Consider the following 26,964-nt stretch of genomic DNA (forward strand, 5'->3'; position numbering starts at 1 on the left):
CATAGATTGTTCGTCCTTTCGTGAATCTGCTAATGTCACTGTTGGTTCCAACGGAGACACACACTTTATTGGTTTTTAAATTTTTTTTCCTTTTGGGTAGATTATTTACTTATTTATTTTATGAAGTTGATTATCATTTGTCACAGTAAATACTAAAATTAAATTTATTTTTAAAAAATTATTTATTTTTTAAAAAATATATAGAGAGAGATATTATGTTGGGTATCATCCGTCAAGTGTAAAAAAATATATTTATTTTCATTTTTTAAATTAAATATTAAAAATTATTTAAAGAATCTGTCAGTTCTTATGATTTGATTCCGTACATGGCAAGCAGACAAAATCTAAGACCGCAACGTGCAAATCCACCCGATAAATATCGAATCCAACGATAAGATTGCAACCAGATCTATTCCAATCCGAATCCGACATGTTTTTGTGGATGCAGATCTATCAAATCCTTAAATTTAGGAAGAACATGGGTCCTACGTAGTACGTACCATCCACCCGAAAAAGATAAGAAGTGATGCCCTGGGCAAGGACAAAGTGTTTCCACGATTAATTAAATATTCATGAATATATTTTTAATTGTGGTGCATCGTAAGATTAATTTCAAAAGATAATATTTTGATAATGATGTGTGCCATTCGTGTTTCCTATCATGAAATATTTTCAAAATTAATCTATTTAAAAATTAAATATCTAGATAAAAAAATTGACGATGGCACCTGGCACCTCATATTTTATGTTTTATTTTTCTTTTAAAAGAACACTTCAATGATTTATTTCTTAATTTTCTTTTGGTTGGTTTTTTTTTCTGGGGTAAATAATTGAAAGGTCTTGTTGAAAAGAAATAATATATATATATATAACATTATTTATTAAAATATAAAAAAGTATATTTTTATCAGAAAATTAAACTTTATTTCTATCCATTAATTGTCCCTTAAATTTTTATATGTTTGATCAAGTGGTGGGGTCTTCATATTAAAATCTTTAATTATGAAAATGCCTAACAACATCTTTAATTATAGTTTGACAAAATCATTAAAATATAATAATTCTGACCAACTGCAGATTTACCTCTTTAGATAATTGTGAAGCCGATCGTGTGGGGAGGTGACGGATTTCACCAGAAGATAAAATCATTAAAATATAATAATTCTCTGCTTCGATGGACTTTAGAGGGTAAAATATTAAAATAAAAAGATAATTCTTGAAGAGTAAAATATATAAAAAATGGCGATGAAGATAATCAAATTGGGAAAATGAATGTTTGTGTGATAAAAGATAGAGTATTTTTCTTAAATAATTAAGATTCAAAATCTATGTAGTGTATGCACTTTGAGGTAGTTTATGTACGATAGATGTTTAAATAATAAATGACGTTGAAATGTAATTAGTGGGATTTATCATTTTTTTTTGAGATGTCACATTACAAATTATTTTTTTAATTTATTTGATAGGTGAAATTTGAAATCAAATCATTTAAATTGATTGAATTGCAATAAAATATTATTAAAAAATTTCAATCTAAATTTGAATTTAATTTTAAATTTTAAATTTAATCCGAACTCGTATCTGACTAACTTGAATAATTTAAAAATTATTTTATTTAATAAATCCTTATTTTTATCTAAATATTATATAAAATATTTTAATTTTTAAAATAAAATTTGATTTAACTCTAAATTTTTTTTTGTAAAATTTAAATCTAGGTCTATCCGAATCCGTTCCGAATTTAATTAAATTCAAAACAATTAATCTGAATCCTAAAACACTCAATCTTATAATCTAATTTTTTTCTAGTTAGATCGGATTTGATCGAATTAACATGTCCGATTCATTGTTGGCATGGCTATCGGAGGGTTGATATTAAAAATAATAATAAATAAATTAAGAAAATGAATAATTTTTATTAGTCGAAGTCATCAGCATCGATCAACCTCTTGCGCTTCATAAAATAATATTCCGCAATTCGATCTCCAGCTACGGTATATTTATAGAAATTTTCTTTCAAATGGGGTGGGCATCTGATTGGCCGCCGTATGCACTTTCTGATTTCCACTTGAAAATTTTTTTTTGAGATTTTTTTTTGCTTATTTTTTCATAAAATAATATTCATAAATGTGATGGCCATACATCTGCCTCGGCGGATTGGATACCGCTGCCATTTGGACCACTGGTGGTGGAGCCGCCCCACCTACGGCTGCGCCACCCTTCGCCGGCAGCGCGTGCGCCCATGTCGGCCTTCTCTCTCCTCTCCCGGCCCTCCTCTGTCTATTAAAATCCCGGAGATTGAGTCTCCATGTGAAGTGACGACAACTGATCAAAGAAAAACAGAGGAGAAAGAGTGGAAATAATCAGTGAAGTGATCAATGAATTCTTGTCGTTTCCAATTCATTTCCAGTTCATATCTGGCTCTGCAAATTCCTGCTCATTTATTGTTTCTTTTCAGACCTTTGGTGTCTGTTGTTTCTCAAGGAAATGAAGGCATGCATGAGCTAAGATTTGCTAAGTGTGTGTGTGTGTGTTTGTTGACCTAATTGAAGCTACAATGGCTTCAGATAGTTATTAAGAAACTTTATTGCACTCGAAGAGCACTGTCACACTGTTCCACTCTCATCATTGTTGAATTGGATCTATCTCAACTGTTTAAGGTCGACTATGTTAATCAAATCCCTGACTTCTATTGGATCGATGTCACTGTCTTAGCCTATCGACTCTCATCTGTTGTTGGACAGTCTCTGTTTTAAAATTATTGGCTCGCCGCCGGAGATAATAAAAATTAGTCTGTTGAGATGGATTTGACCTGCTAAAGGATGCTCATGACCTGGGAAGATTAAGCCGAGAAGGACAAGTTAAGTGGTTGAGCCGCCAAGCAGAGATCTATGTCAATTAGGCTTAATGTAATCCGGATCCTGAGTTTGCATCTCGGTTTAACCTACAACTCCGTGAGCTGAGTTGAGAAAGTTGAGTTGAGTTGAGAAGGTTGAGCTGCAAGCAAGGAGCTGTGTTGAGTTCCAATTGGTCCAACATTTGACACGATAGATCATGCTTTTACACAAGTCAATTAGGTTTAATGTAATTCGGGTTCTGGGTTTGCACTCTGATTTAACTTACAACTCTAGGATTCTAAGTTGAGAAGGACAAATTAGGATGTTGAGTTATTGAGCAGGGAGATATGTCGAGCATTGATTGGTCCAACATTCGAGGCGATAGATTATGTTTATACACGAGTCAATTAGGTTTAATATAATCTAACTCTTGAGTTTGCATTTCAGTTTGACCTACGACTCCAAGATGTTGAGCTGAGAAGGACAGATTAGGAGGTTGAGCTGTCAAGCAGGGAGCTATGTTGAGCACCGATCGATCCAACATTCGACCCGATAAATCATACTCACACATGAGTTAACTAGGTTTAAAGTAATTTTGGATCTTGAGTTTGCACCGATTTGACCTACAACTCCAAGATGTTGAGTTGAGAAGGACAAATTAGGATGTTGAGTTACTAAGCAGGGAGCTATGTTAAGTATCGATCGACCCATCATTCGACGTAATAGATTATGCTCATACACAAGTCAACTATGATTAATGTAATTTGTATCTTGAGTTTGCATTCCGATTTGACCTGCAACTCTAAGATGCTAAGATGAGAAGGTTGAGCTATCAAGTAGGGAGCTATGCTGAGCACCGATCAATCCATTATTCGATGCGATAAGTCATGTTCATACACGAGTCAACTAAGTTTAATGTAATTTGAGTTATAAGTTTGCATTTCAATTTGACCTACAACTCCAAGATGTTGAGTTGAGAAGGTTTAGAGGCCTACATATTCCAGTCGAATCTTGACGAAAGCGAGACAATGCCCTCCCCTATAGTAACCAATTATAACTTTCCGATTTACTTCCTCATAGATGGTCGTAAGGTCGATCGTGTGGGACTGCTGGGGTGATGGATTCAATCTTTTGCTGAAGTGAGTTGAGAAGGTTGAGCTGTCAAGCAAGGAACTATGTTAAGCACCAATCGGTCCAACATTCAACGCAATAAATCATGCTCATACACAAGTCAACTAGGTTAATGTAATTCAGATCCTGAATTTACATCCCTGTAGAACAAGAGAGAGTCTCTCATACAGATTTACAATCCCTATGATTGTGATCTAATATAAACAAAATTTTCAATGTCAAACTGAAGCTAACTTCTTTTAATCCGAGATTAATGTTAATTTCCCAATCAATCGCATTGGAGCCCTCGAGTAATCCGACTTTGCCCCCAGGGCATAACTGATGTTAATTTCCCAATCAATCGCATTGGAGCCTAGTTTTCATTGATCAGAAGAGTAATCCTTCACTTTAATGGTGGCTGCAAATCCTGGAGCCTACCATGGCAAACTTATCTGTTAGTTTGTTGTTTCTGCCCCCTTTGGGACTCCTGTAGCTTTCCTTTAAACTATTAAACTGTTATCCTTAGGCATCTTTTCCCTGGAGGCAAGGTATTGGGATGTGTTTGGCATGCTCATGAGAGGCCATTAAATTATTCCAGTGAGAGCATCTTCCATCTTCCATGCCAGATTTATCATTCCAAGCAAGTCATGGCTTCGAGTTGTGAGAGAAACTGAGGATCTGCTGAGGAAGTTGGTTGACAGAAGAACTCAGGTGAGGATTATTCATTCTTCCAATTCTGCATGGAAGTTTTTGAGTTCTTTGAGTGGTTCTTCTTCAGATGGCTCCTTGGCTTTCACCTTTCATGTTCTGCCTCAGAATCCAACAAAAAAATGATCAAAATCCTCGTTTTGAAGTCAATTTCAAACACTAGATTTGTTAGAATTTTCAGTAGTTGTGCATCTGCAATTTTTCACAGATAAGTGAATCCTTGTTTGAGATCATTTCCTGGAAGATTTAGCCAACAAGAATCACTAGAACAGATGGAAGGATTTCTCGATCAGGATTACAAAGAATGCATGTCAGTGAAGAAGGTGATGCTGAAGCAGGAAGAAACTTTCAGGCACCAGGTAGAACTTGCTTCCTCTTCTGATTTGAACTCTGATACACAATGAAAATTGACACAAGTTCTGATCCAGGTCCAGGAACTTCATCGCGTGTACCGAACTCAGAAACTGTTGATGAGAGATGCACAGCCAAACTGCAAGTTCTTGAGACAAACAGATCGAACTAGCAGCTCAGGCAAAGGGACACCTGAACACTATGAAGAACCAAAGCTTGATCCGGATGAAGAAAGTAGTGACTTGGAGCTGACACTTGCTACTGGAAGCAGTAGAAGTCAATGGAAGAAGACAAGTGCTTCATATAATTCACACTCAGGATCAAGTTTCTCTTCGACCTCAGGCGAATCGGCCGGCAGGAAGCTGAAGAACAGTGAGTGGGTTGTGCTTCAGGATTTCGGAAGATTCGGAGGCAAAAGGAAGAGTGCAGATTTAAAGATTGAGCAAATGAGACAGCATGAACTGAAGCAGCCTTCTTGGCTCTTCCTCTGTAATAAGCAACACAGCATGGTGGCTTCTTTAGGATTGTAATGAAAACTTGAAACATATTACAATCAATTCTACAATGTTGAAAAACATACATGATGGGGTCTAAAATCTCCCGTCCAGCTCCCTGACCTCCGATCCTAGTCATACAACTTAGTTCAGGTTCATACTGATAGAATCTTCGATCTTAGGTAGTCAAGTTGGTCTCCAGTATAGCAGTCCACCGCACTTCGTTGCGTCGTACGCCTATAGCAATTTGCCGCACTTCGATAGTAGTCCATCATACTTTGGTAGTAGTCTGCCACACTTAGGGGTGTGAATTCGAATGAGTTGGATGGATTTGGGTCGAGTCGAAGCGAGGATACTTACAAAAAATTCCACCCCAAATTCAACTCGAAAATTTTAAACCTGAACTTAGATAACTCAACCAACCCGAATAATCTGACTGACTTGGATTTTTTTTTTTGCTATTTCTCTAATAATTCTTTATTTTTATCTCAATACTTTATCATTGTCATACTAATATTTTACTATTAATGTACATAAAATATCATAATTTTTAAAATAAAATTTAATTTAATCCAAAAATATCTAAATTCAGATCAACCTAGGTCAATCTGAACTCAATCCAACTCAAAAACTCTCAATCCGAATCCAACTCTAATCCAATTTTTTTTGAATTGACTCGCATCGAGTTGATAGCTAAGGTTCATTTTTGACACCACTAACAGCACTTGATCTATGATATCAACATCGATGAGCGGGGGTCGGTGAGGTAGGTCGGCGGCGCCAACTCAACCCTTCGTTGCTTAAGTCAGCACAATACTGAAGAAGAAAATTGCTTTCCTCAAGGGAAAGGCTTGAATGGGAATGAGAGTTGCCTCCCTTGGAGGAAGGGCTTTGGCAAGCTATAAGAATGAGAGTTTTCAATTGGGGAAGAGCTTGAGTTAGAAGTATAAGAAGTACAGTGATTGACCAAGTCAATCCACTGCTTTTTTACTTGGCTAAGAGCATCTCAAACGCATGTTAATGGTGCGTTAATAACAAAGAGAGAGAGGATGAGTCAGCATTATGTGCCCATGTGGCAATGGTAGCCACTGAACGCGTTCAATAGTTTGAACGTGTTCATGTGGTACAGGTGGGTCCCACATGTTTTATTTTTATTTTTTAATGTGTTATAACGGGGCAGCATTACATATGCTCTAAGTTGATGAAATGGCTAGCCCTGCTTCAATGAACTTATGTGAAGTCAAGCTCCATGTGGACAACCACGTATACCAGCCATCTTGTTACAGTATGGGCAGGGAAGAACTTCAAGCATGGGGATGATTGCCATCTCATGTGTGGAACATTCCTTGACTTCATGTACTTTTAGCATGTTGGTAGACGGAAGTCAACCTTCAGGCATTGGTCACCTTTTGGACCCAACATGGTGGTGCTAGGTGGAAGTCAACTGAAAAGTATAGTCAAAGTATAAGAGTACCTCCTTTCACTATAACGGATTTGACAACTCTTCATCTAGTTGCTAGTTGCTGACCTCTAACCCAGCAGTGACTGCTACATTCATGGCCTCTTTGTTGTTCTTGCACTCCCCATGCGGACTGCTACAAAGACTATGTTTTAAGGAGAGCTAAGTGGAGATAATAAGACAAATGGTCGGAGGGATTGAAGTGTGAGAGAGATGTGGGTGACTGTTCTCATGGCTTGGGTGATGATGTCCTTTGCTGAATTACTAGCAAAAGAGATGCCAATAGAAATGATAAAGTAAAACAATCGGAGGATACAGAGTGTGGAAGAGATGTTCCTACGGGAATGTTCTCGTGGCCTAGGTGATGACACCCTTTGCTGTATTGCTAGCAAAAGAGATGTCAATAGAAATAATAAAGTAAAACAATCAGAGGGTACGAAGTGTGAAAAAGATGTTCCCACATGGATGTTCTTGCAACCTGGATGATAATGGAAGGAGGATGTTCCCACACCTAGATGTTCCTGTGTTGTCAATCAATTGTGGTAAGAAGGAGCAGGTACTCAGAAGGCACCTGAATCTACGAACTTTTAAGTGCACACACTTCTGAGTCCATGAACTTCTAAGTCCACACACTTTCCAGTCTCCACACTTCTGAGTCCACAAACTTTCGAGACCATGCATTTTCGAGTCCATAAACTTCCAAGGTCATGCATTCCTGAGTACACATACTTCTTAACTGCGGAACCCATTAGGGGATGTGCCCAAGAGACTGTTCCCAATCTGTGACATCTCTCAAGTCATGGAGACTTGAGTTTTATGAGGATGTACTCAAATATGTTGTTCTCAATTTGCAATACTTTGAGATCTGTCATGCAGACTTCTTAAGTTTCAGAGCTATAATTTGTCCTTTGATTTATCCTTTTGCATATCTAGTCACATCTCTTGTTAACATAAGTAGATCCATTCAGGAATATATGTCTGGGTAAGGATTGCAAGTTGCGTCAATACCTATTTAAACAAGTCGAAGCCTAATTGAGCTTGCTTATGTATCTAAATGAGTCGAGCTCAAGCTCGATAAAAGAAAACTAGATGATTTCGAGCTTAGTAACCTAGTTACTTTATGGCTGAAAACTTGAAAGCAAAGTTTTAACCAATGCAAAGAAGGGAGGTAGAAGATCAATTCAAGGAAGAAAGCATTCAGTTTACTTTGTTTAATATTATGCAATGACATCCATTTTACTTTGAATTCTAACCAATGTATCTGATGAACATAATAATGAATATACAATAGGATAAACAATATAGTTTCTTCAGTCTTATGATTGTTTTCTTCTTCTTCTTTTTTCTAAGTTCATAGCAAAACATTTTAAAAGAATAGTCAACAACCTGAACTTTGACCAATCCCTCTAGAGAATGTTCCAAAGCGTTGACTTTGACAACGAGTTCACTGGATTCACCACACAAAATCTTTCAGCAGCCCTCCAAAGCATAAACTTCCACTGTTCCACATCACTTTGTCTCAAGAACAGAGGACAATAAATAAATAAATACTAGTGTTCTCCGAATGATCGAGTGCTTCCTCCATCATTCATTGTAATCTGTAATATCTCTCACTGGAAGACTTGTCTAGTGTTCATGGGGTGTTCTTCATTTTAGCAGTAGTAATTAATTTCAGATATGGACGCGAGAAGCGAGGAGTTCCATATTTGTATTTCTTCTAAAGAGGATTTTATCATCAAAGCATGTTACAAGATTTCAGAAGTAGAAGAAAATAGTTTTGTTTTTCAGAAGAAAAAGAAGAACAGAGATGTTCAAGAGCCAATTGCTGATGGTGAATTGGATTCAGGAAGGGATATCTTGCTAATTAGCACCTTGCTGCTGTTGCTGCCTTTGTATATGATCGCCCTTGATGCAGCCGGGCAAATAGCCTGAGATTCTTGGACCTCGCCTCCGCCGCCTTTTGCTTCGTCAACGCGGCGACCGGCTCCACCGCCTCCGGCGAGCACCTGCAGATCAGGCCGCGCCCGGAGGGCTTCTTTTGCGCCGCCCTGCCCTTGCTGTGTTTGGATTTTTCCTTCTTCGCGTGGTCTGCTTCTGCATTGTTGGCGCTGGCACTGACGCCGCCGCCTCGGGCGCCGTTGCTCGGCCTCCGCAGCATGATGTCGTGCAGTTCGATCTCAGGGGCTTTGGCGATCCCAAGCCGGAATATTCCCCATCCCGGCGGCGTGGAGCTCGCGCTCCTCCGGCCGGCGTTTGTTTTTCTGTGTGTTCGGATCCGCGGCGTCGGACTCGGGCGCGCGTAGAAGTTGTTCGACGAATGGCTCCTGCTCATCCCGCTGCCATTGCTGCTGCTCCTGCTGCTGCTGCTCCGGCTCGTGCTGTGGAACCCCAAGCCGAGGATAGCCGACGAGTAATACTGGTCCAGAGACTCCGACCGCCGGCTCGCCCCGCGGCTGAGGAAGCCGCTGTCGGAGCTGACAGAGGGCCGCAGGGGAAGAATCTGGCCCTGGAAGAACACCTCGTCGGCCACGCACATCTCTGCCTCCCCCGCGCCGCGGAGGAGTCCGCCGGCAGCCGATACTTGAAACTCAAACTCGTCTGCTGCATCGTCGCTAGACTTGCACGCGCAGTCATCCTCGCCGGAGGACGCCGGAAAATCAGAGAGCGACAAGGACACCTCCTCCTCCTCCTCCTCCCCCTCCTCCAAGGACTCCCTTTTCTGTTGGAAAGCCATGGCCTTTGCATCGTAGAACAGTGGCCGGTTCGCGATTTATAAGAGGAAGATGGGGAATAAAAGCAAGGAAAAGAAAGCAAATGCAGGCTTTCTATATCCAAATTCTCGAAGCCATTGCTGTAGTGTGGGGCTGTGGTAAAGGCCCTGCATGACTGGCTCCTTTACAGTGTCTGAGAAAGAAAAAGCTGCTGCATGAAAAGATGAGCGCTCTTCGAGCTCGCACCTCGCAAAAGGTGACAAGTTGAATGCAGGTCGAGGTAGCAATGGCCACAAAAGAAAGGTGATTTCATTCACGTTAAACGATTCTATCGTCGCCCTGGTAAGAAGATATAAACAGACAAATTAGATATTCAACGGATTCTCATCAAAGACTTGAAGGTGAGAGTTTGAAGTCGAACAATATCTTTTTTTTCATCATGATTTATTATAATTTAAAGACTTGAAGGTGAGAGTTTGAAGTCGAACAATATATTTTTTTTCATCATGATTTATTATAATTTTTTTGATTTACTTCCTCATGAATAGTGACCGATTGTATGGTGTAGTTGGAGCATTCAATTCAAGTCCATTTTCACTGAAGTTTATTGATGCTGTAAAAAAATATCGCATCCTACAATATTATTGATGATGATGTTTTCTTCTTATCATGACATAGTTGATTTCCTAATATTGTTGATGATGTTTTCTTCTTATCATAACATAGTTGATTTTGTCCGTCAAATACTACTTGGATATCGAGTGGCCAAGCACTCCATATGTTCTTCGTATCAAATAGAAGAATTTTCCTATTCAAGGTTAATATCTAGTCAGAGAGCGCCAATTATGTCTTGGCAAAATCCCTCCAATGTTTAAGAAGTTTAGAGCAAAATTAATAAAATAAAAAAGATAATTGTACGAGTGTGAGTATACATATTTTTTTGATTATCAGATATCTTTTGTTAGCTTTTTATATAATGATGTTCTTTATGATACTTAAATTATTTTGTAACAATGATTTTCGTTTCTATTGATTTGAATGCATGAATTATCAAACAAAATAATTTTTATAATCGAACAAAATAATATATGTAAACGTTTACAGCGGAGCCATTAGATCCTTAGGTTGAGTTTTCTTTCTATTATCGAAAGGGCAATTACGAATTAAGATGAATAATCCTCCACTCCTAGCATACTAGCTTACAAAACTTAAAATACCAAGCCCTATCTCCTTCTGTACTGACTTAACCCTGCCTATCCAATTTTTCATAATCCAAGATAGATTATTACGGAGTATCATTTATCAACTCAACTCTTTAGAGAAGCTTTGGAACTCCTCTTCTCTGTCTTTCAGATTTCAAAATGCCCCAATGTTGGCCCTAAAGCTGACCAAAAAAGGCGACCCATCGAAGCAGCTGCAGGCCTTTTGGGAAGTCATTGAGGTGTCATGGACTGTGTGGTGCCGGAGCTTTGGAGGTCAGTGGATGAGTGGTGGTGCACTTGTAGATGAGTAACTTAGTTGTGCTGTCGTTCCAATATTCAAATGACCAGACCAAACTTTTTAATTTTGCAGATAGATTATCTTTCATAAATTAAAAAAACACACACTTCCTTTGCCAAACTTTTTTTTTTACTAATACCTTAGATCCCATAAGAACTTCGAAGTTAAACATATGCTTGAACATAAGCAGTATTAAAATCAATAACCTCTTGAAAAGTCCTCATGTTACACTTATTTTTGCTCACGAGGTATGATTGAATTAGTTACTGCGGAACAGATTTATTGAAATAGACAGGGATCGAATATACCTTTTCCATAGTAATATAACTTTTTAATTTACTTCCATACAAATAGTGGATCTTAACTTAGAAAGACTCATAATCATGGATTGTTTAATACTATTGACCATGGCAGCCATCACTTTTCTATCATTAATATGCCATTCTGTTATTGCAGCAGCATTACTACCATCATTCTTAAGCACAGGTGGAGATTCATTTAAATGAAAAAGTAAATCATAACCCCTTAATGCAGTTTCTACACAGAAAGCCCACTCTGGATAATTCTGACCATCTAAGGTGATATTAATAATAATTGCATTTACATTCATTGAAGACATGTTAAAAAAAATGTTCGTGATTATTACCAAAATAATAGGAAGAACCTGACAGAAGTTTCCCTGATCAGTCAGTCCAAGGTGGAAGGCTAGATCTTGCGGAGTTTCTCAGCCTTGACGAGGGGGCTACTGTTACTGAAATTCAGAAAATGAGGAAGCCAAATAGCCGGCTGTGGCTTTTCCTCTACTCTGGCAATGAACAGCGGCGGCAAGGGAAGCCCCCACACAGAAGAAGAAGAGGCTTCTGACAAGTGGCGGCAGAATCCTACGACAGATCCTCCACAGACCAGAGGGATCCAATCCAGCAGAGCCCTTAATCCGGTGGACGAACAGCAAAGGCTGGAACAGAACAGGAAGCTTGCTCAGGACCAACCAAAACAGAGGTTGAGGCCTAGACGGAGCAGAGGCAGCCAACGGTGAGGCGCAATCACGACCAGACAGGGAACCGGGATTGCGGTCGGCGGAGTGGGTGCACAGGGCTTGCGAAAAACCAGTGTTGCGGCCGAGCAAGGAAGAAGGCCGATGTCGCGTCTTCGGGATCAGGAGGGCTTCGGGAACGGCGGAAGGAAGAAGAAGGTCGGCGTCGCGTGGCTTCGGGATCAGGCGGCGTCCCCGCGTTCGCGATGAGGAAGAACGGTCGGTCGCGATGGCGACAGCGATCGGGGAGGGAGGCGGCGTGCGGAATCACTGGCGCGCGTGGAGAAGAATCTGCTTTTGTCTGAGCTTTGTCAGAAAAGCAGCTGAGATTGTCGCGCGACGGCAGCAGATGGGCTGGAGACGGGATCGCGTCTCACGCGATCAACGATGGTGGCTCTCCGCGAAGCGGCGTACGGCGCGGACGGCACAGCGCTGCTCAGGCGAAGAAGAAAACCGGGTTTGGTGAGTTAGGTTTGGTAATTCCTCACGCGGCGACGGCGGCGTGCGAGGAGAGCGAGGCGACGAGACGGCTGCTGCAGTGGAGACGAGGCGCGCGGAAGAGCGGGACGGGAGAGTCACGGCGCGTGGAGAAAGAAAAAAAAAATTTTGACGGCGGCGGTAGATTAGGGCGAATAAACCTAATCCCAATCGACTTGCTCTGATACCATGTTACATGAATATGGAATCATTAGAATACAATAGGTATAGACAACTATATATAGATAACAGGGTATATGGGCCTTTATGGGCCTTAACAATTTTGAAAAGATATATTAATGTTATTGTATCACATTTTTTGACATTTTTGTTACAAGATGTTGTATTAGATGATTGACATTTATATTTATATTTATGTTGTGTTACAAGATGTTGTATTAGATGTTGAACATTTATTTTTGTTGTTTTATTGGTATGTATATGTAAACAGGGAAATTGAAAAAACAAGAAAAATTTAAAAAAAAAATACCCTATTAGCGACGGAATTTAACCTATTCCGTCGCTAATATTTTAAATTAAAAAAAAATAAACGGCCGGAACAATAAACTTCCGTCGTACACTGGGGACTTTTATTTTTTTATTTTATAAAAACCATTAGCGACGGAATTTTACAATTCCGTCGCTAAATATTTAATTTTTTTTTTCCCGATATTTAGCGACGGAATTTTAAAATTCCGTCGCTACAAAATTATTTTTTTTGTTTTTTATTTTTTAAATTAGCGACGGAATATATAAATTCCGTCGCTAAAACTTAGCGACGGAAATATTTTCCGTCGCTAAGTTTTAGCGACGGAATATAATTCCGTAGCTAATTTTTAGCGACGACATGAATTTTCCGTCTCTAAATAGCGACGGAATTTAAAATTCCGTCGCTAAGATGACGTCAACGACCGATTTTTTTGCGACGGTCAATTTCCGTCGCTAATCGGTCGTTAACCGACGTTAACGACCGATTAGCGACGGAATTGGTCCGTCGCTAATTCCGTAAATTTTTGTGGTGGAATATTGGAGCAACATATTTTATTACAAATCTAGTTTTTCATATCTGTACCAAACATGCTATTGGTACATGCGAAAATTGATTTTCACACAAATTTTGTGTGAGAAATGTATGACAAACAACTTTCAATTTCTTGTATATTTAAATTTAAGTGTTTTAACTGCAAGGTTATATACCTTCTCCTGGTGCAAATCAATAGTTGAGAATGGACACTGAAGAAAGTTTCATGATCAGAAATCAAAATGAGGAGTGACATGATGCTGAATATATAGATAGTTTCAGGCTCTGGCCAAACAATAGAAGTTTAATACAGACTGCGAATTTCAAGATTTGGCATCTTGATATATGATATGGTGGATTCTGGGTAGCCTTACGTGGCAGCAACGGTTAAGGGACGAGTAGATATGTCAAGATAGAAAGTCAATAGTCAATCTTATGTGGACTAGTGTCCTCATCTCGACCTGACCCATCTTGATTTCTCGGTCGTCCCAACTTGAGTCATCTAGGCCACTTGGCCATCTCGGCCTCTTGGCCGTCTCGACCTGATCATCTCGATCTCTCGACCGTCCCGACCTAAGTCACCTCGGCCATTTCTCTCAGTTTCGATTACCTTGAGCTCGGTCACCTCGGGCACTCTATCTTTCTAGGCATCTAGGTCATCCTGACCTCGACTATCTCGGTCTCTCGATCATCTCGGCCATTCGACCGTCCCGATCTGATCATCTAGCTCAGTCTCTCGCCCATCCTGACCTCGACCATCTTAGTCTCTTGGTCATCTCCCTCGATCTCTCGACCGTCCTGACTTCAACCATCTGGGTCTCTTGGTCATCTCCCTCGATTTTTCGGCCATCCCGATCTCGACTATATCGGTCTCTCGGCCATCTCCCTTGATCTCTCTGCCATCTTGACTTCGACCATCTTGGTCTCTCAGCCGTCTCCCTCGATCTTGTCTCTGCCACCTCGAGCTCGGCCATCTCGGTTACTCCATCTTTTTCGGTCTCTCGGCCATCCCTATCTTGACCTCTCATAGAAGCTACCAAAATCCCTCAAGCGTGTGAGCCTTGCTAGAATGTCAGGGCGGTTATGAGGTTGTCATACTCAATCGATCTCCTGGATCCCTTGTGTCTGCACATGCAACCAAAATGTAAGAATAATCCAGCAATGCCAAATCACAGGGGAATTACGAGGTTGATAGGATCGTTCCCCCAAATGCCTCACGTCTGGGGCACTTGTTAACAATCGTCAGAACTTATATCCTCTCGGCCCCGACAAAGGTCTGCCTCCAGACTGATGTGAATATTCCTTCTTGTAAGTACATAAACCCTCCCACAGATATGAAAATGCCCCCGGCAAACTTCAACAATTTCATATATTTGTTCTTCTTCTTCCTCTTCACATGTAAATGTATGAAGCTGCTGAAGTTTACCTCCTCTTCTATTAATACTGATTTGAGCGTTAGAATGACCTATCAAAAATATCCGTATAATTTCAACTTTTTCTTAGGTCTTTTCATCGACAAGAGCAATAATAGTACGTGAGTTACATTGAAGATCTGTTGACTAATGGTTTGATAATTCGACATGCAACCAGAATAATATATAACTAAGTGCAGGAGAAGAGATTAATATACGCCCTCGGGCAATGGTGCAGCAGCAAGTGGACGAACCTTAAGCGCCGACCGTTGGATCGACGCGAGAGAAGTAGTTGGGACGAAGGAAGGGAAGGTAGGTAGATAACAGTGCAGCGATGAGGCTAGCGGCAATCTCCCTTTCTTCCAGGAAGGGAAGGGAAGGTGACAACCGCCGCGATTTACCTGTTTGCTTCAGCTGCTTCAGTTCTCCATCGTCCTCCTCCACTCGACTTTAAATAGCCTAGAAAACCAGTGGTCGTTTCCCATGCAACAACGCATTCGAAATTACAGAGCCATGTTTGATCTTCTCCCGATCTTCCTGTCCGTTCTGCTCCCTTGCATCTTCCTCTTCTACTACAAGTCGATGCACCGGGGCGGCCGCGCTCGGCCACTCCCTCCCGGCCCCCGCGGCTGGCCGGTCCTCGGCAACCTCCCCCAGCTAGGGACGAAGCCGCACCGGACCCTTCAGGCTCTGTCCAAGATCTACGGCCCCCTGTTCCGCCTCCGCTTCGGCTCCGTCGATGTCGTCGTGGCCGCCTCCTCCGACGTCGCCTCCCAGTTCCTCCGCGCGCAGGACGCCAACTTCAGCGACCGCCCGCCAAACTCCGGCGCTGAGCACGTGGCCTACAACTACCAGGATCTCGTGTTCGCGCCCTACGGCCCGCGCTGGCGCTACCTCCGAAAGCTCTGCTCCGTTCACCTTTTCAGTGCCAAGGCGCTCGGCGATCTCCGGTGGGTCCGCGAGGGCGAGATAGGGCTCCTGGTGCGCGCCCTCATCTGCGGCAGGGAGCCGGTCAACGTGGGGCAGGCGGTGAACGTGTGCGCGACGAACGCGCTGGCGCGGGCCATGCTGGGGCGGAGGGTGTTCGAGGAGGAGGGGGCGGCGTCGGGGGAATTCAAAGAGATGGTGGTGGAGCTGATGAGGCTCGCCGGCGAGTTTAACGTCGGTGACTTCGTTCCGTGGCTGAGGTGGCTCGACCCCCAGGGCGTGGTGGCGCGGATGAAGCGCCTGCACCGGAAGTACGACGAGATGCTCGACGGAATCATCGAGGAGCACCGCCGAGCGGAGGCGGCCGGCCGAAGAGGAGGAGGAGGAAAAGGGAGGGACTTATTGAGCGTACTCATAGCGCTGACCGAGAAGCCGGACGACGAGGGCGGTAAGCTGACCGATACCAACATCAAGGCCTTGCTACTGGTGCGTGATGATCATCAACGATCACGAAATTTCTTCTTGTGTGGATTCAATCTTTGTCATTTATCGACGAAGAGTGAATTGATTTTGAGTTTTGAGCAGAACTTGTTCACGGCGGGAACGGACACGTCGTCGAGCACGGTGGAGTGGGCGCTAGCGGAGCTGATCCGGCACCCGGCCGTGCTCCGCCGAGTGCAGGCGGAGCTGGATGCGGCGGTGGGCAAATCGCGGCTGGTGCAGGAGGCCGACCTGCCAAACCTTCCCCTGCTGCAGGCGGTGGTGAAGGAGACGTTCCGGCTGCACCCGTCGACTCCGCTGTCGCTGCCGCGGGTGGCGTCGGAGGGGTGCGAGGTGGGGGGCTTCACCGTCCCCAAGGGCGCCACTCTACTGGTCAACGTGTGGGCCATCACGCACGACCCATCGTCGTGGGGTCCTCAGGCGGCCGAGTTCCAGCCCGACCGGTTCCTCCCCGGCGGCGCGCACGAGGGGGTGGATCTCCGCGGAAACGACTTCGAGCTGATCCCGTTCGGCGCCGGGCGGCGGATCTGCGCGGGGATGAGCCTGGGTATACGAATGGTGCAGCTGATGACGGCGACGCTGGTGCACGCCTTCGACTGGAGGCTGCCGGAGGGGCAGACGCCGGACAAGCTGGACATGGAGGAGGCCTACGGGCTGACGTTGCAGAGGGCGGCGCCGCTGACGGCCCTCCCGGTGCCCAGGCTCCGCGCCGAAGCCTACGATATCGAATTGTGTTGTTCGTAGCATGGATTTGGAGACAATTAATTAGATCATGGCCGTTTGAATATTTTCATAATAAATATCTAATTACCAATATTGTCTAGAGATTATCTTTTCAGCAAAAGGTGAATCCGTCATCCAGTGATTCTATACAGTCGGCTCCACGACCATTTATGAGAAGATAATTGATCACGATAGAAAAGAATATTGCTCGCCTTCATCAAAATTCGAACTTTTATCCTCTTCTGTAAGTCTATTTCATCGTAATCAATTCAGTTATGTCCCGAGGGCCAATTTAGTTAAAGAGTATCAAACCTTAAAGTATTTTGGAAGCTAGAATGAGGATTGGATAATCATTGCTCTATTATTTTAATAGTAATAGTGAAATTTTAAATTGTTCTTTTTTCTCAAAATTGGAAATATCAGTGGGAATTTTATTTTTTCCTTTTTTAAAATATTAAATAAAAATTATACATACAGATATATTAAATTAAAAATAATAAATAAATATGTGTGATTTGATAGTACAAGACTGATAAAAAATTGAAAATAGTTTATTTTTATACTTTGATGTGCCATATTGAGGATCATAAAAAAATCATTTAAAGTTTTAAAAACTTATCTAAACTTGTATGCATTACAATGTAGTAGATAGTTTATGGAGATATTAACTTAGAAAGATAATTAAGTTTGGTAGATTAATTTTTTCTGCTAATCTCTTATTTTTATGAGGGAGACTAGACGCTATCTTAATAATCAGTTGGGTCCCTTTGTTTATTGTTGTTAAGGAGCGTATGACATGTTTACAATATCACACATTTAACTTCTAAAATTACTCAAAACGCATACTAAAATTTATCAAAGAGTGCACTTACTTTTTTTAAATAGTTAATTAAAAATATTATTGATGATGTCTTTTTTCATTTGTTCGAGCTTCTCCTCTCCTAAAGCTACTATAACCTTCTAGGTCTCTAGCCTGAGAAGCAAAAGATGTCAGGGTTGGCTGACTCTATCAACACAGCCACTCCAATGCTTAAGTCAATATCGAGTGAAAGAAAATGAAGGTCTCGAAGAGACTAGTAGAAAAGAGAAAAAAAATAGAAAAGAGACGAGTGCGTAGTGGATAAGAGTTGCCTCCACAAACTAGAAGAAAAAATCATCTCCCCAATACTTACCTCCATCGATCCTTATATAACCGACAAGAGAGAATCTCCACGTAGTATCTGGCATGTCGGGCCATTGGGGGGCCAAGAGTGATAGTTGTTAGATCGTATATTGATATTGTCAGATTGTTAGTAGGCAGATTGTTAGGCTATTGGGAGTTGTCAAAGGTTGAGGCTGAATTTCTAAGTTTCAATGGAAAATTATTGGATGGATTTCGAGTGGTCATGAGAATAGACTACTTTCTTGAGTATTGTAGCTTTGCAGTTATTGTAGCATCTCGAGTTACTATAACATCGCGTAGCACCTCGAGTACTACAATCCAAGCACCATAGTTCGTAGTTATTGTATAGTATTCTGAGTTACTATAGCATCGTGAATACTGTAGCACCCCAAGTACTATAATCCAAGCACCATATATAGTTCATAGTTAGTGTAGCATCATAGAAAATATCAAATTTTGAGTTATACTGTAGCATCTTGAGTACTGTAGTTTTGTAGTTATTGTGGCATCCCGAGTGGTAAGACAAAGGTTGAGTGTTCGAGAAAGCATAGCTGGGGTGCCTGAGGAAGTATAATTGGAGTGCTCAAGGAAGTACAATTTGAAATGCCCACAGGAATGAGCTCAGGATTGAACCTAGTAGGAAATAATTCAGATATTATGATATGAATGATTTAAAAAATGATAAATTTCAGTTAACCTCATTCACTATACTTGAGGATGACCGATCTGGTCCCACGATTAAAATTAATAATAATAATGATAATGATAATCAAGCAAACCTTAGGAATACAATATATATATATATATATATATATATATATATATATATATTTAAATTTTTCTAAATTAAATATTTTCTTAAAAAAATACTTGACAGCTACACCTACAGAGGATATTTTGGAAATAAGACTTTTATATATTCTAAAAGTTAGATACTTTGATTTGATTAAAATACCAAAGATGTATAATAAATCAATGGCATGAGTTAATCAATACTGATTCACCTCCTGTTATATCTATAAAAAAAATAAATTCAAGTTTGAGTCTCAATCGTAGTGTATTTTATTGATCATCCTTAAAATTAATCGATTCTATGAGCCGTGTAAAACACTAATATCTCATGAAAATCCTATAAGTCATCATCATGCCATCGAAAAAATGATAATCCCAGTAGCCACATCTCTGGGGTGGTCGGTCCGGTCCCACGGAAGTTTCCCATCGATCACCAGGATAAATCGGGAAGCGCATACGGTGGCCAATCCAGATGCCCAGCATCCTTTGATTGCGTTCCCCATTTGAAGGAAAATTCCTGTAAATACGTCGTAACTAGGGATTGAACCCGGGTCCCTGAGTTACAATCCGGATGTCCTACCGTTGCACCATTGCCCCGGAGACGTCATCATGCCATCGACACTCTAAAGTAGATGGTCTTCTTGCTTATTTATGTGCATGATTAATTATGTTAAAGTTGATTTATTGATAGAGAACACATTGTTTCTCCTTATTTGATTTTATTATTATTCATCCCTCTTTATTACTTTTTTAAATTTATAAATGATAAAAATAATTAATTAAAATGAAGATATAAAGAATAGTTATATTTTTAAATAAATAAAATAATCGATCATAAATAATAATTTTAAAAGTATAATATTTATTTCTACTGCACTAGTAATAAAACTTATCCCATCGTTGACTAATTAAATGCGATCCAATCTTTGTGCGATTTTGAGCGCAACAGTCGTTGACTTCGATGACGTGGTTTTGTCGAATCTTTCGTTGGCCTTTCTGAGATTCTTCCTCGTGCGAAAAAAATCTCGCTTGGATTCACACCAGCCCACCGCTTGCACAGCCAATAGCTGTCTTTTTTAAAGCCATTCAATCGTTTGCCTCTCTGTAAACCCTAAGAAACAGATGCACGCAAACTGTTCGTATCTTTGACTCAGATCCTCAGAATATATTTTTTTTCCAATTAAAGTACTCAAATTTCAGCATTCAGAATTTGATCAGGCCTGGGCTTCATCCGGAGGAGGACACCTTGCATCTTTGTGCGTGTTTTAATTCAGATTTTTCCACAGTTTGCTCTGCTTTGTTCACTTGCATCTTTGTGGATTCCTGTTTTTCAGAGATCCGAGCAAGATGTATATCATTGAAGACAAGGGCGGTGCCATCGCCCTCATGTTGGCGGCGCTGTTCTTCCTGGGCACTTGGCCTGCCGTCTTGACCCTTCTGGAACGAAGAGGCCGTCTTCCACAGCACACTTACCTCGATTATTCCGTGACCAACCTCCTGGCGGCCGTGTTCATCGCATTGACGTTTGGGCAGATTGGAGAAAGCAAACCTAACATGCCCAATTTCTTCACCCAACTGACGCAGGTTGGATTAAGGAATCATCTATTTTTTGACTGATACAAGCTGATTCAGTTCTTCTTCCCTTTCCACAGGACAACTGGCCTTCGATCTTGTTCGCCATGGCCGGTGGAATTGTTCTTAGTCTTGGAAATCTTGCTACTCAGTATGCCTGGGCGTTTGTTGGTCTTTCGGTTACTGAAGTCATTACTTCGAGTATAACTGTAGTTATAGGTATTGCTTCTTCCTTTGCTCGAGAAGATCAGTTGTTATCTTGCAAGAATTGCTCACGAGCATGATGTTGGTGTGTTTGAATGACAGGAACAACTTTGAACTATTTTCTCGACGATCGAATCAATAAAGCTGAGATACTTTTCCCTGGAGTTGGTTGCTTTCTCATTGCTGTCTGTCTTGGCTCTGCTGTTCATTCATCAAATGCAGCTGATAACAAAGAGAAGCTTAGTGGTTCATCAAGCAACTACAAGATCAAAACTAGGTACCTCTTTGTAGTAGTCTTTAGGCACAACAATGTTAGTTTGTGGTTTTTAAGTGGAGATGTTTTCAAGTGCAGTAATGCAAGTGCAGCAAGCAAGTAGACAAGGATATCCCAGCAAAAGGTCTTGTGTGGTGTTCTATCTTTTTACACTTCTAAAGGTTGTGGATTAACTGACAAAGATGCACCTTTTTTACCTCAGATTCTACTCACAAGGACACTGAGATGGGAGTTTCTTCTGATGTTTCAAACTCAAACATCAACACTGAGAAAGCAAAAGCTGGGACAGCAGAATTCCTCATCGAGCTCGAAAATAGAAGATCGATCAAGGTCAGTGGCAGTGCAGTCATTTAAAATACACACAATTTTCATGGCAATTCATTGTGTATCTGCAGGTGTTTGGCTCCAACACGTGTCTAGGCCTTGTCATAGTGTTCTTTGCCGGCATTTGCTTCTCGCTCTTCTCGCCGGCGTTTAACTTGGCGACTAACGATCAGTGGCACTTGCTGGAACAAGGGGTGCCGCACCTGGTGGTTTACACTGCATTCTTCTATTTCTCCATCTCGTGCTTTGTCGTCGGTATCGGATTGAACATATGGTTCCTGTACAAGCCTGTTCTTGGCCTTCCAAGTTCATCTTTCAAAGCTTATTTGAATGACTGGAACGGAAGGCATTGGGCACTTTTGGCAGGTCTACTTTGTGGCTTTGGGAATGGCTTTCAATTCATGGGCGGGCAAGCTGCCGGATACGCAGCGGCTGATGCCGTGCAGGTAAGAGTTATCGACACCTTTGTTTCGGAGAAGAAGATGAATGGTTCTATAAATTGTGTTTGTCTTGGTCAGGCCTTGCCACTGGTGAGCACATTTTGGGGCATCATCCTATTTGGAGAGTACAGGAAGTCATCAAAGAAGACTTACTCGCTGCTAGTGAGCATGTTGTCTATGTTTATCATTGCTGTAGGGGTTCTGATGGCTTCATCTGGGCATAGAAAGCACTGATCAAGCAAACTGTTCAATGGGTGTAAAAAGCCAAAAGAAAACTTGTAACATCAACATTACCTTGTTTTAAGTAAGCAAATGATGACATTCAACTGCATGTTGGTTTGTTTTTTGCAATGGTAAACATGTATTTTTCTTCAGAGCAGGTAAATTTCCCTTGTCAAACTCACTGAAAAAAATGTTTAATAAGAAACTTCATGTAAATTATATGCACAGAAGAAGCTCGATGCAATCTCTAATTTCATAATGTACCAGTAATATCAAAATAGCAACAGATATCTGCAAACGTACAATCTGCCAAGTACCAAAGTTCACAGATTTATTGTCTAGCATTCTTGATGTTCATTGTTGGTAATTGTTTAGATCGCATGTTCATACATTACCCTCGCTTGGCGTAGTCATCTGGTTCATCATCATCTTTGAATTTGTGCTCCAATAAGTCGTCCTCATCATCGTCATCACTATAACTGCCACCGCTGAACTTGCTGCTGTTGAATCCTCTGGATGTGCTCTTGCCAAAGGTGCTGTCACCACTGCCACCACCATACAACCCATTGTTCCCTCCATAACCACCATTGCCTCTGCCAGAACTGCCATCTATTTGGTAATTGTCAATGCCACCGATACCCCCAGCAACACCGTAGTTGGCACCAGCACTGGTTCGATCGAATTCCCTACCACTGCCGCCATAGCTACCACGGCTTCCGTAGTTACCAGCAGCAGCACCACTCCCAGTATTGTAGTTGCCTCTGCCGTAAGTATTTGCACCGCCACCTCCATAACCTCCACCTCCAGCTTCATAATTGCCTCCAGCTCCATAACCGCCTCCACCACTATAACCACCATAGCCACCTCCACCACCACCATAGCCACCACGAAATCCACCAGTTCGTTCATTTGCATAGTTTACCCTAACTATCCTTCCGTGAAGATCCTGGCATAATAATAATCACCATTGATATTAGAACATAACATAATGAATGTAATTTTAAAGTTAACACAATGTATCCTCATGTCACAATTAAAGATTTGCTTTTAACATGATCATTAGCATGCATTTATTATAAGTTTAAATACAGATTTTCGTCTCACTACAATGTTCATATGCTTCTATCCACTTGTTATTTGCAATTTGCTGGGAAAACTTCATTTGAAACACTACGTGATAAACTGTACTTTTCTCCCAAACCAAAATGACAGTAACTTACAAATTCAGTGTAGAGCTGCACTGAGGCAAGCATTGTTCGGGTGACAATAGAAAGCCTAAAATGGGTGATAGAGTAGAAGATGCAGAATTTGATCCAATACCATTTTGAAAAAATGAGTCGTCATCAAACTTATCAAATAATAGTACATTATCTGTGAATGTGCAATTAGACATCAAAAGACATCTGATGTTAGTTATGTCATGTTGATTCTAAAAATCGAATGCAATGGCACATCATTTTTGGTTGGTCAGCAATGCCATTTTCCACATATTCATAGCTCATCATCATAAACAAAAGATTGCCATGCTAATTCTATATCTTTCCGAAACTACATATGGCATTTTCTTATTTTGTATTTAAAATTTATTAGGTGGCAACATTTAGATTCTGTTTCATTTGAAAATTAATCTCCAGTAAACAAACAAAACAACATCACATATGCACCTTCCCATCCATGCCAGTGATGGCAGCAGAGGCCTCTTCGCTGGAAGTAAAAGTCACAAATCCAAAACCCCTAGATCCTCCAGTTTCCCTGTCCGTGATGATTCTAGCTGCACAAATATATATACATTTGAGTTCATATGCATGTAGTTCAAATTTTACAATAAATCAGAAAGAAAATCACAACTTACCTTCAACTACTTCACCATAATTCGTAAATGCTTCACGTAAACTCAGATCATCAGTGCCATATGAAAGTCCTGTTAAGTGCCATAGGCATCAGAAGTTGCACAACTTGACTCAGTGGCGAGACCACAAAATATTCTGATGGGTATTATAGCAAACCTCCAACAAAAAGTTTGGAAGATGACATGCATCGTATTGCTTGAAATAATGATGGACTGGAAGTGACAGATTTCTTTAAGAGATTTCCAATTTTATTCGCAAAAGCCATCTTAGAGACCTGAGAATGATATGGACAAGAAGGCAAACACAACTTCAACTATAAAGCTAGACACAAATATTCAAAATACAATATTGCTAATAAATCACAATGATTCCTTAATTTAGTTCACTTGAGAAATTGTGTATAAATCTGTCATGGATTCTTTATTTATATACCTTTCAGGCATAGAGATTTTAAATAGGAGTCAAGCTTTTTGAGCTTTCAAAGCGCAAAGTTAATGAGTTTATTTGCTACTGCTGGATCATGATGAATGGTATCAAAGTTATTGACATAATTCTATGCTAGATGAGGGGAAAGGTGGAAGCAAATGCAATTGGAAGACGATGAAATAAAAGGGGAAGTCATGGCAACAGGCCATAGTTATTGGCAGCAGCAACAAGGCTGCTACGGGTCTGTTGTTATTAACAGGCCAAAGCCTGGGCTTTGGAGAGTGAAAAGAGCAAGAGAAATGAGCAAATTGCTGATGATGGCTACTTAAAAGAAGGAAATGGAGAAATATAATGCGATTAGGACAACAAATTAGCTTTTATGTTGAATTTTTATGTTTCCAAGCAGCTGATTCAAGCCGAAGTAAGCCTCAAATTGGCACAAGTCCAACATCCAAATATAATGAACATGAGTAATAAGAAAGATTGAGTCAAGCTCATGCCAACTCAGAGATTATACAATGATGAACTTGAGTCATGAGCAAATACCTTCTGATGCTATGACCCTAGAAAAATGCTAATTGAAATCATCAAACATACAAACAAGTTAGGCCACTTGCCAACCAAGAGTACAACATAGTAACAAGTACTGCCAGAAAAAAGTACCTTATACCAACAGATTATTTATTCGCTTGAGACCGGATAATTTGTATCATCCATCAGAGGCATTTCAGATCTCATACTCTCAAAAACATACTAAATTGGGTATAAGTCCATCGTTTTAGGTGGATCTTTGTTAGACATATACTTTATTCCTAGTGCTAGATAAATTTACATATTTAGTAGTTTGAGATGTTAAGATTATTAGGAACAATCAACATAAAAAAAAAGACAGTCCAATGCACGAAACTCCCGCCAATGCGGGATCCTGGAGAAGGGTCTATTGCACACAACCTTACCCTGCTTTGCAAGTGGCTATTTCTAAAACTCGAACCCGTGACCTCCAGATCACATGACAACAACTTTACCATTGCGTCAATGCACCCTTCTAGGAACAATCAACATAACATAGAAAATTTACTGTTTTGCAGTTAAACCTATATATTCAAACAATGAACAAACACAGCATTGATAACAGACTTTTGATGTAAAAAATCGTTAATGATAACAATACATCTCATTATGTTTGGGCAGACAATGTTTTTACTCTGCTGTACCCTCACTATATATGGACAAACTAAAACAAAGCATAGAGTTCAATGGAAGAATAACATCTATGTAGCTTACATCCAAATTTAACTTCATTATTATGGTAGTCACTTACTATCTAACACTGAATCAGAAAGTGTACCCGTATTTATCTATCGTGTTTCTCAAAGTTCAAGATTGAGAGAGATACAAGCTCCAAAAAAACTGCAAATTTCTCGGATCTAAAACCCTAGTTGACCAAAACCCTCTAGCTAGACTTATAGCAAACTCAAAATCAAAACATTAGTACGTCAACGCAGAAGAACAAGGGCAAGCATCACTGACGTTTAGACTGAAACAAGAAGAGTAAATAAACCTAAAAATTGCAAACAACTAGTATTCATAAACAATCGGGGGAAAAAACAAGAAACTCTATAGTGCAGATCAAGGAGTAATAACAATCGATCAGGATAAAAGGCTGAATCACGAAAGAGAAGAGAGGCAAAATCAGATACCCTCCTTAGGACTCAGGAGGATCTGGCGACTGCTTCTCTGCTCCCCACTCTCGAACCTGCCCAAAACCCTACCAGGTCGTAGAATGTTCTAGATATTTCAATGTTTTATACAGTAGCATCGTAACCGTTGGTTCTTCTTGGATAATTGCTGACCGTCGATGAAAAAATATATATATATAATTTCCTGTTTTTTTTCCTTCCATCTATCGGAAGAGTGGGGCGGAGGTCGAAGGTTTCGGTCGAACGCAAGCGGACAGATCGACGATGGCGGAGAAGGCCGTCGGTGTCGGCTTCGCCGCCGGGGCGAGAGATGGAAGGCCGCGCTCGTCGAAATCTTGGATGTGGGTGCGAGTTTCTACTCCTGTGGAAGATCCTGGCAAAGAAGGCGGTCTTCGTGGACGAGGAGACGCTCGCCATGGCTTCCTTCACCTCCGAGAAAGCGCAAACCATCAAGGTAACTCTGATCTCCAAGCCGGACAATCTCTTTTTAAACACTGGGGTTGAGTGATCCTGCCAAAAATGTGGGGCTTTCCCATCGTAAGCTCTTGAATGAATCGTATTCGAGGCAGTAACCTAACCTCATTCTCACAGCTAACAGAGTTCAGGTTGAATAACTGGTGTTAAAAACAAAGCAAAATCTAACTGCCAATCCTGTAGATTTGTTGTGATGATTATGAATTATGATCAATGTCTGAGCAAGGAAAGATGGGGAGTGTTAGAAAAGATAAAATATA

General features: G+C 40.8%; 5 protein-coding genes across 7 annotated transcripts; 3 read left to right on the forward strand and 2 right to left on the reverse strand.

The window, feature by feature from the left end:
• The first annotated feature begins 4,497 nt into the window (after positions 1-4,497).
• On the forward strand, positions 4,498-5,587 carry LOC141846704 (uncharacterized). Of its 3 annotated transcripts, none has more exons than XM_074734740.1 (3): positions 4,498-4,658; positions 4,864-5,014; positions 5,084-5,587. In XM_074734740.1, the coding sequence occupies exons 2-3, from the start codon at positions 4,928-4,930 to the stop codon at positions 5,534-5,536; spliced, it is 540 nt and encodes a 179-aa protein (XP_074590841.1). In that variant the 5' UTR covers positions 4,498-4,658; positions 4,864-4,927; the 3' UTR covers positions 5,537-5,587. The 3 variants fall into 3 exon arrangements, with proteins under 3 accessions (XP_074590841.1, XP_074590843.1, XP_074590842.1); XM_074734742.1 differs by having other exon boundaries at positions 4,900-5,014; XM_074734741.1 differs by having other exon boundaries at positions 4,906-5,014.
• Positions 5,588-8,823: 3,236 nt separating this feature from the next.
• LOC141845787 (uncharacterized) lies at positions 8,824-9,693 on the reverse strand. Its single transcript, XM_074733796.1, has one exon. The coding sequence runs from the start codon at positions 9,691-9,693 to the stop codon at positions 8,824-8,826; it is 870 nt and encodes a 289-aa protein (XP_074589897.1).
• A 5,918-nt stretch (positions 9,694-15,611) lies between these two features.
• Positions 15,612-17,349, forward strand: LOC141846360 (flavonoid 3'-monooxygenase CYP75B137-like). The gene is made up of 2 exons (XM_074734382.1): positions 15,612-16,526; positions 16,626-17,349. Exons 1-2 carry the CDS (start codon positions 15,627-15,629, stop codon positions 17,283-17,285), a joined length of 1,560 nt encoding a protein of 519 aa, XP_074590483.1. The 5' UTR covers positions 15,612-15,626; the 3' UTR covers positions 17,286-17,349.
• Positions 17,350-20,341: 2,992 nt separating this feature from the next.
• On the forward strand, positions 20,342-22,363 carry LOC141846035 (ureide permease 1-like). The gene is made up of 8 exons (XM_074734021.1): positions 20,342-20,474; positions 20,553-20,802; positions 20,871-21,009; positions 21,097-21,287; positions 21,365-21,392; positions 21,471-21,598; positions 21,664-22,038; positions 22,111-22,363. The coding sequence occupies exons 2-8, from the start codon at positions 20,566-20,568 to the stop codon at positions 22,264-22,266; spliced, it is 1,254 nt and encodes a 417-aa protein (XP_074590122.1). The 5' UTR covers positions 20,342-20,474; positions 20,553-20,565; the 3' UTR covers positions 22,267-22,363.
• Positions 22,364-22,486: 123 nt separating this feature from the next.
• LOC141846033 (uncharacterized) lies at positions 22,487-26,297 on the reverse strand. The gene is made up of 5 exons (XM_074734020.1): positions 26,231-26,297; positions 24,261-24,378; positions 24,107-24,175; positions 23,919-24,025; positions 22,487-23,200 (listed from the first exon to the last, which is right to left on the reverse strand). Exons 2-5 carry the CDS (start codon positions 24,367-24,369, stop codon positions 22,646-22,648), a joined length of 840 nt encoding a protein of 279 aa, XP_074590121.1. The 5' UTR covers positions 24,370-24,378; positions 26,231-26,297; the 3' UTR covers positions 22,487-22,645.
• Positions 26,298-26,964: the final 667 nt, after the last annotated feature.

This window comes from Curcuma longa, chromosome 15, assembly GCF_044706935.1.
Source record: "Curcuma longa cultivar G26 ecotype Majalengka, Jawa Barat chromosome 15, ITB_CL_G26_1.1, whole genome shotgun sequence".
Taxonomy (NCBI): Eukaryota; Viridiplantae; Streptophyta; class Magnoliopsida; order Zingiberales; family Zingiberaceae; genus Curcuma; species Curcuma longa.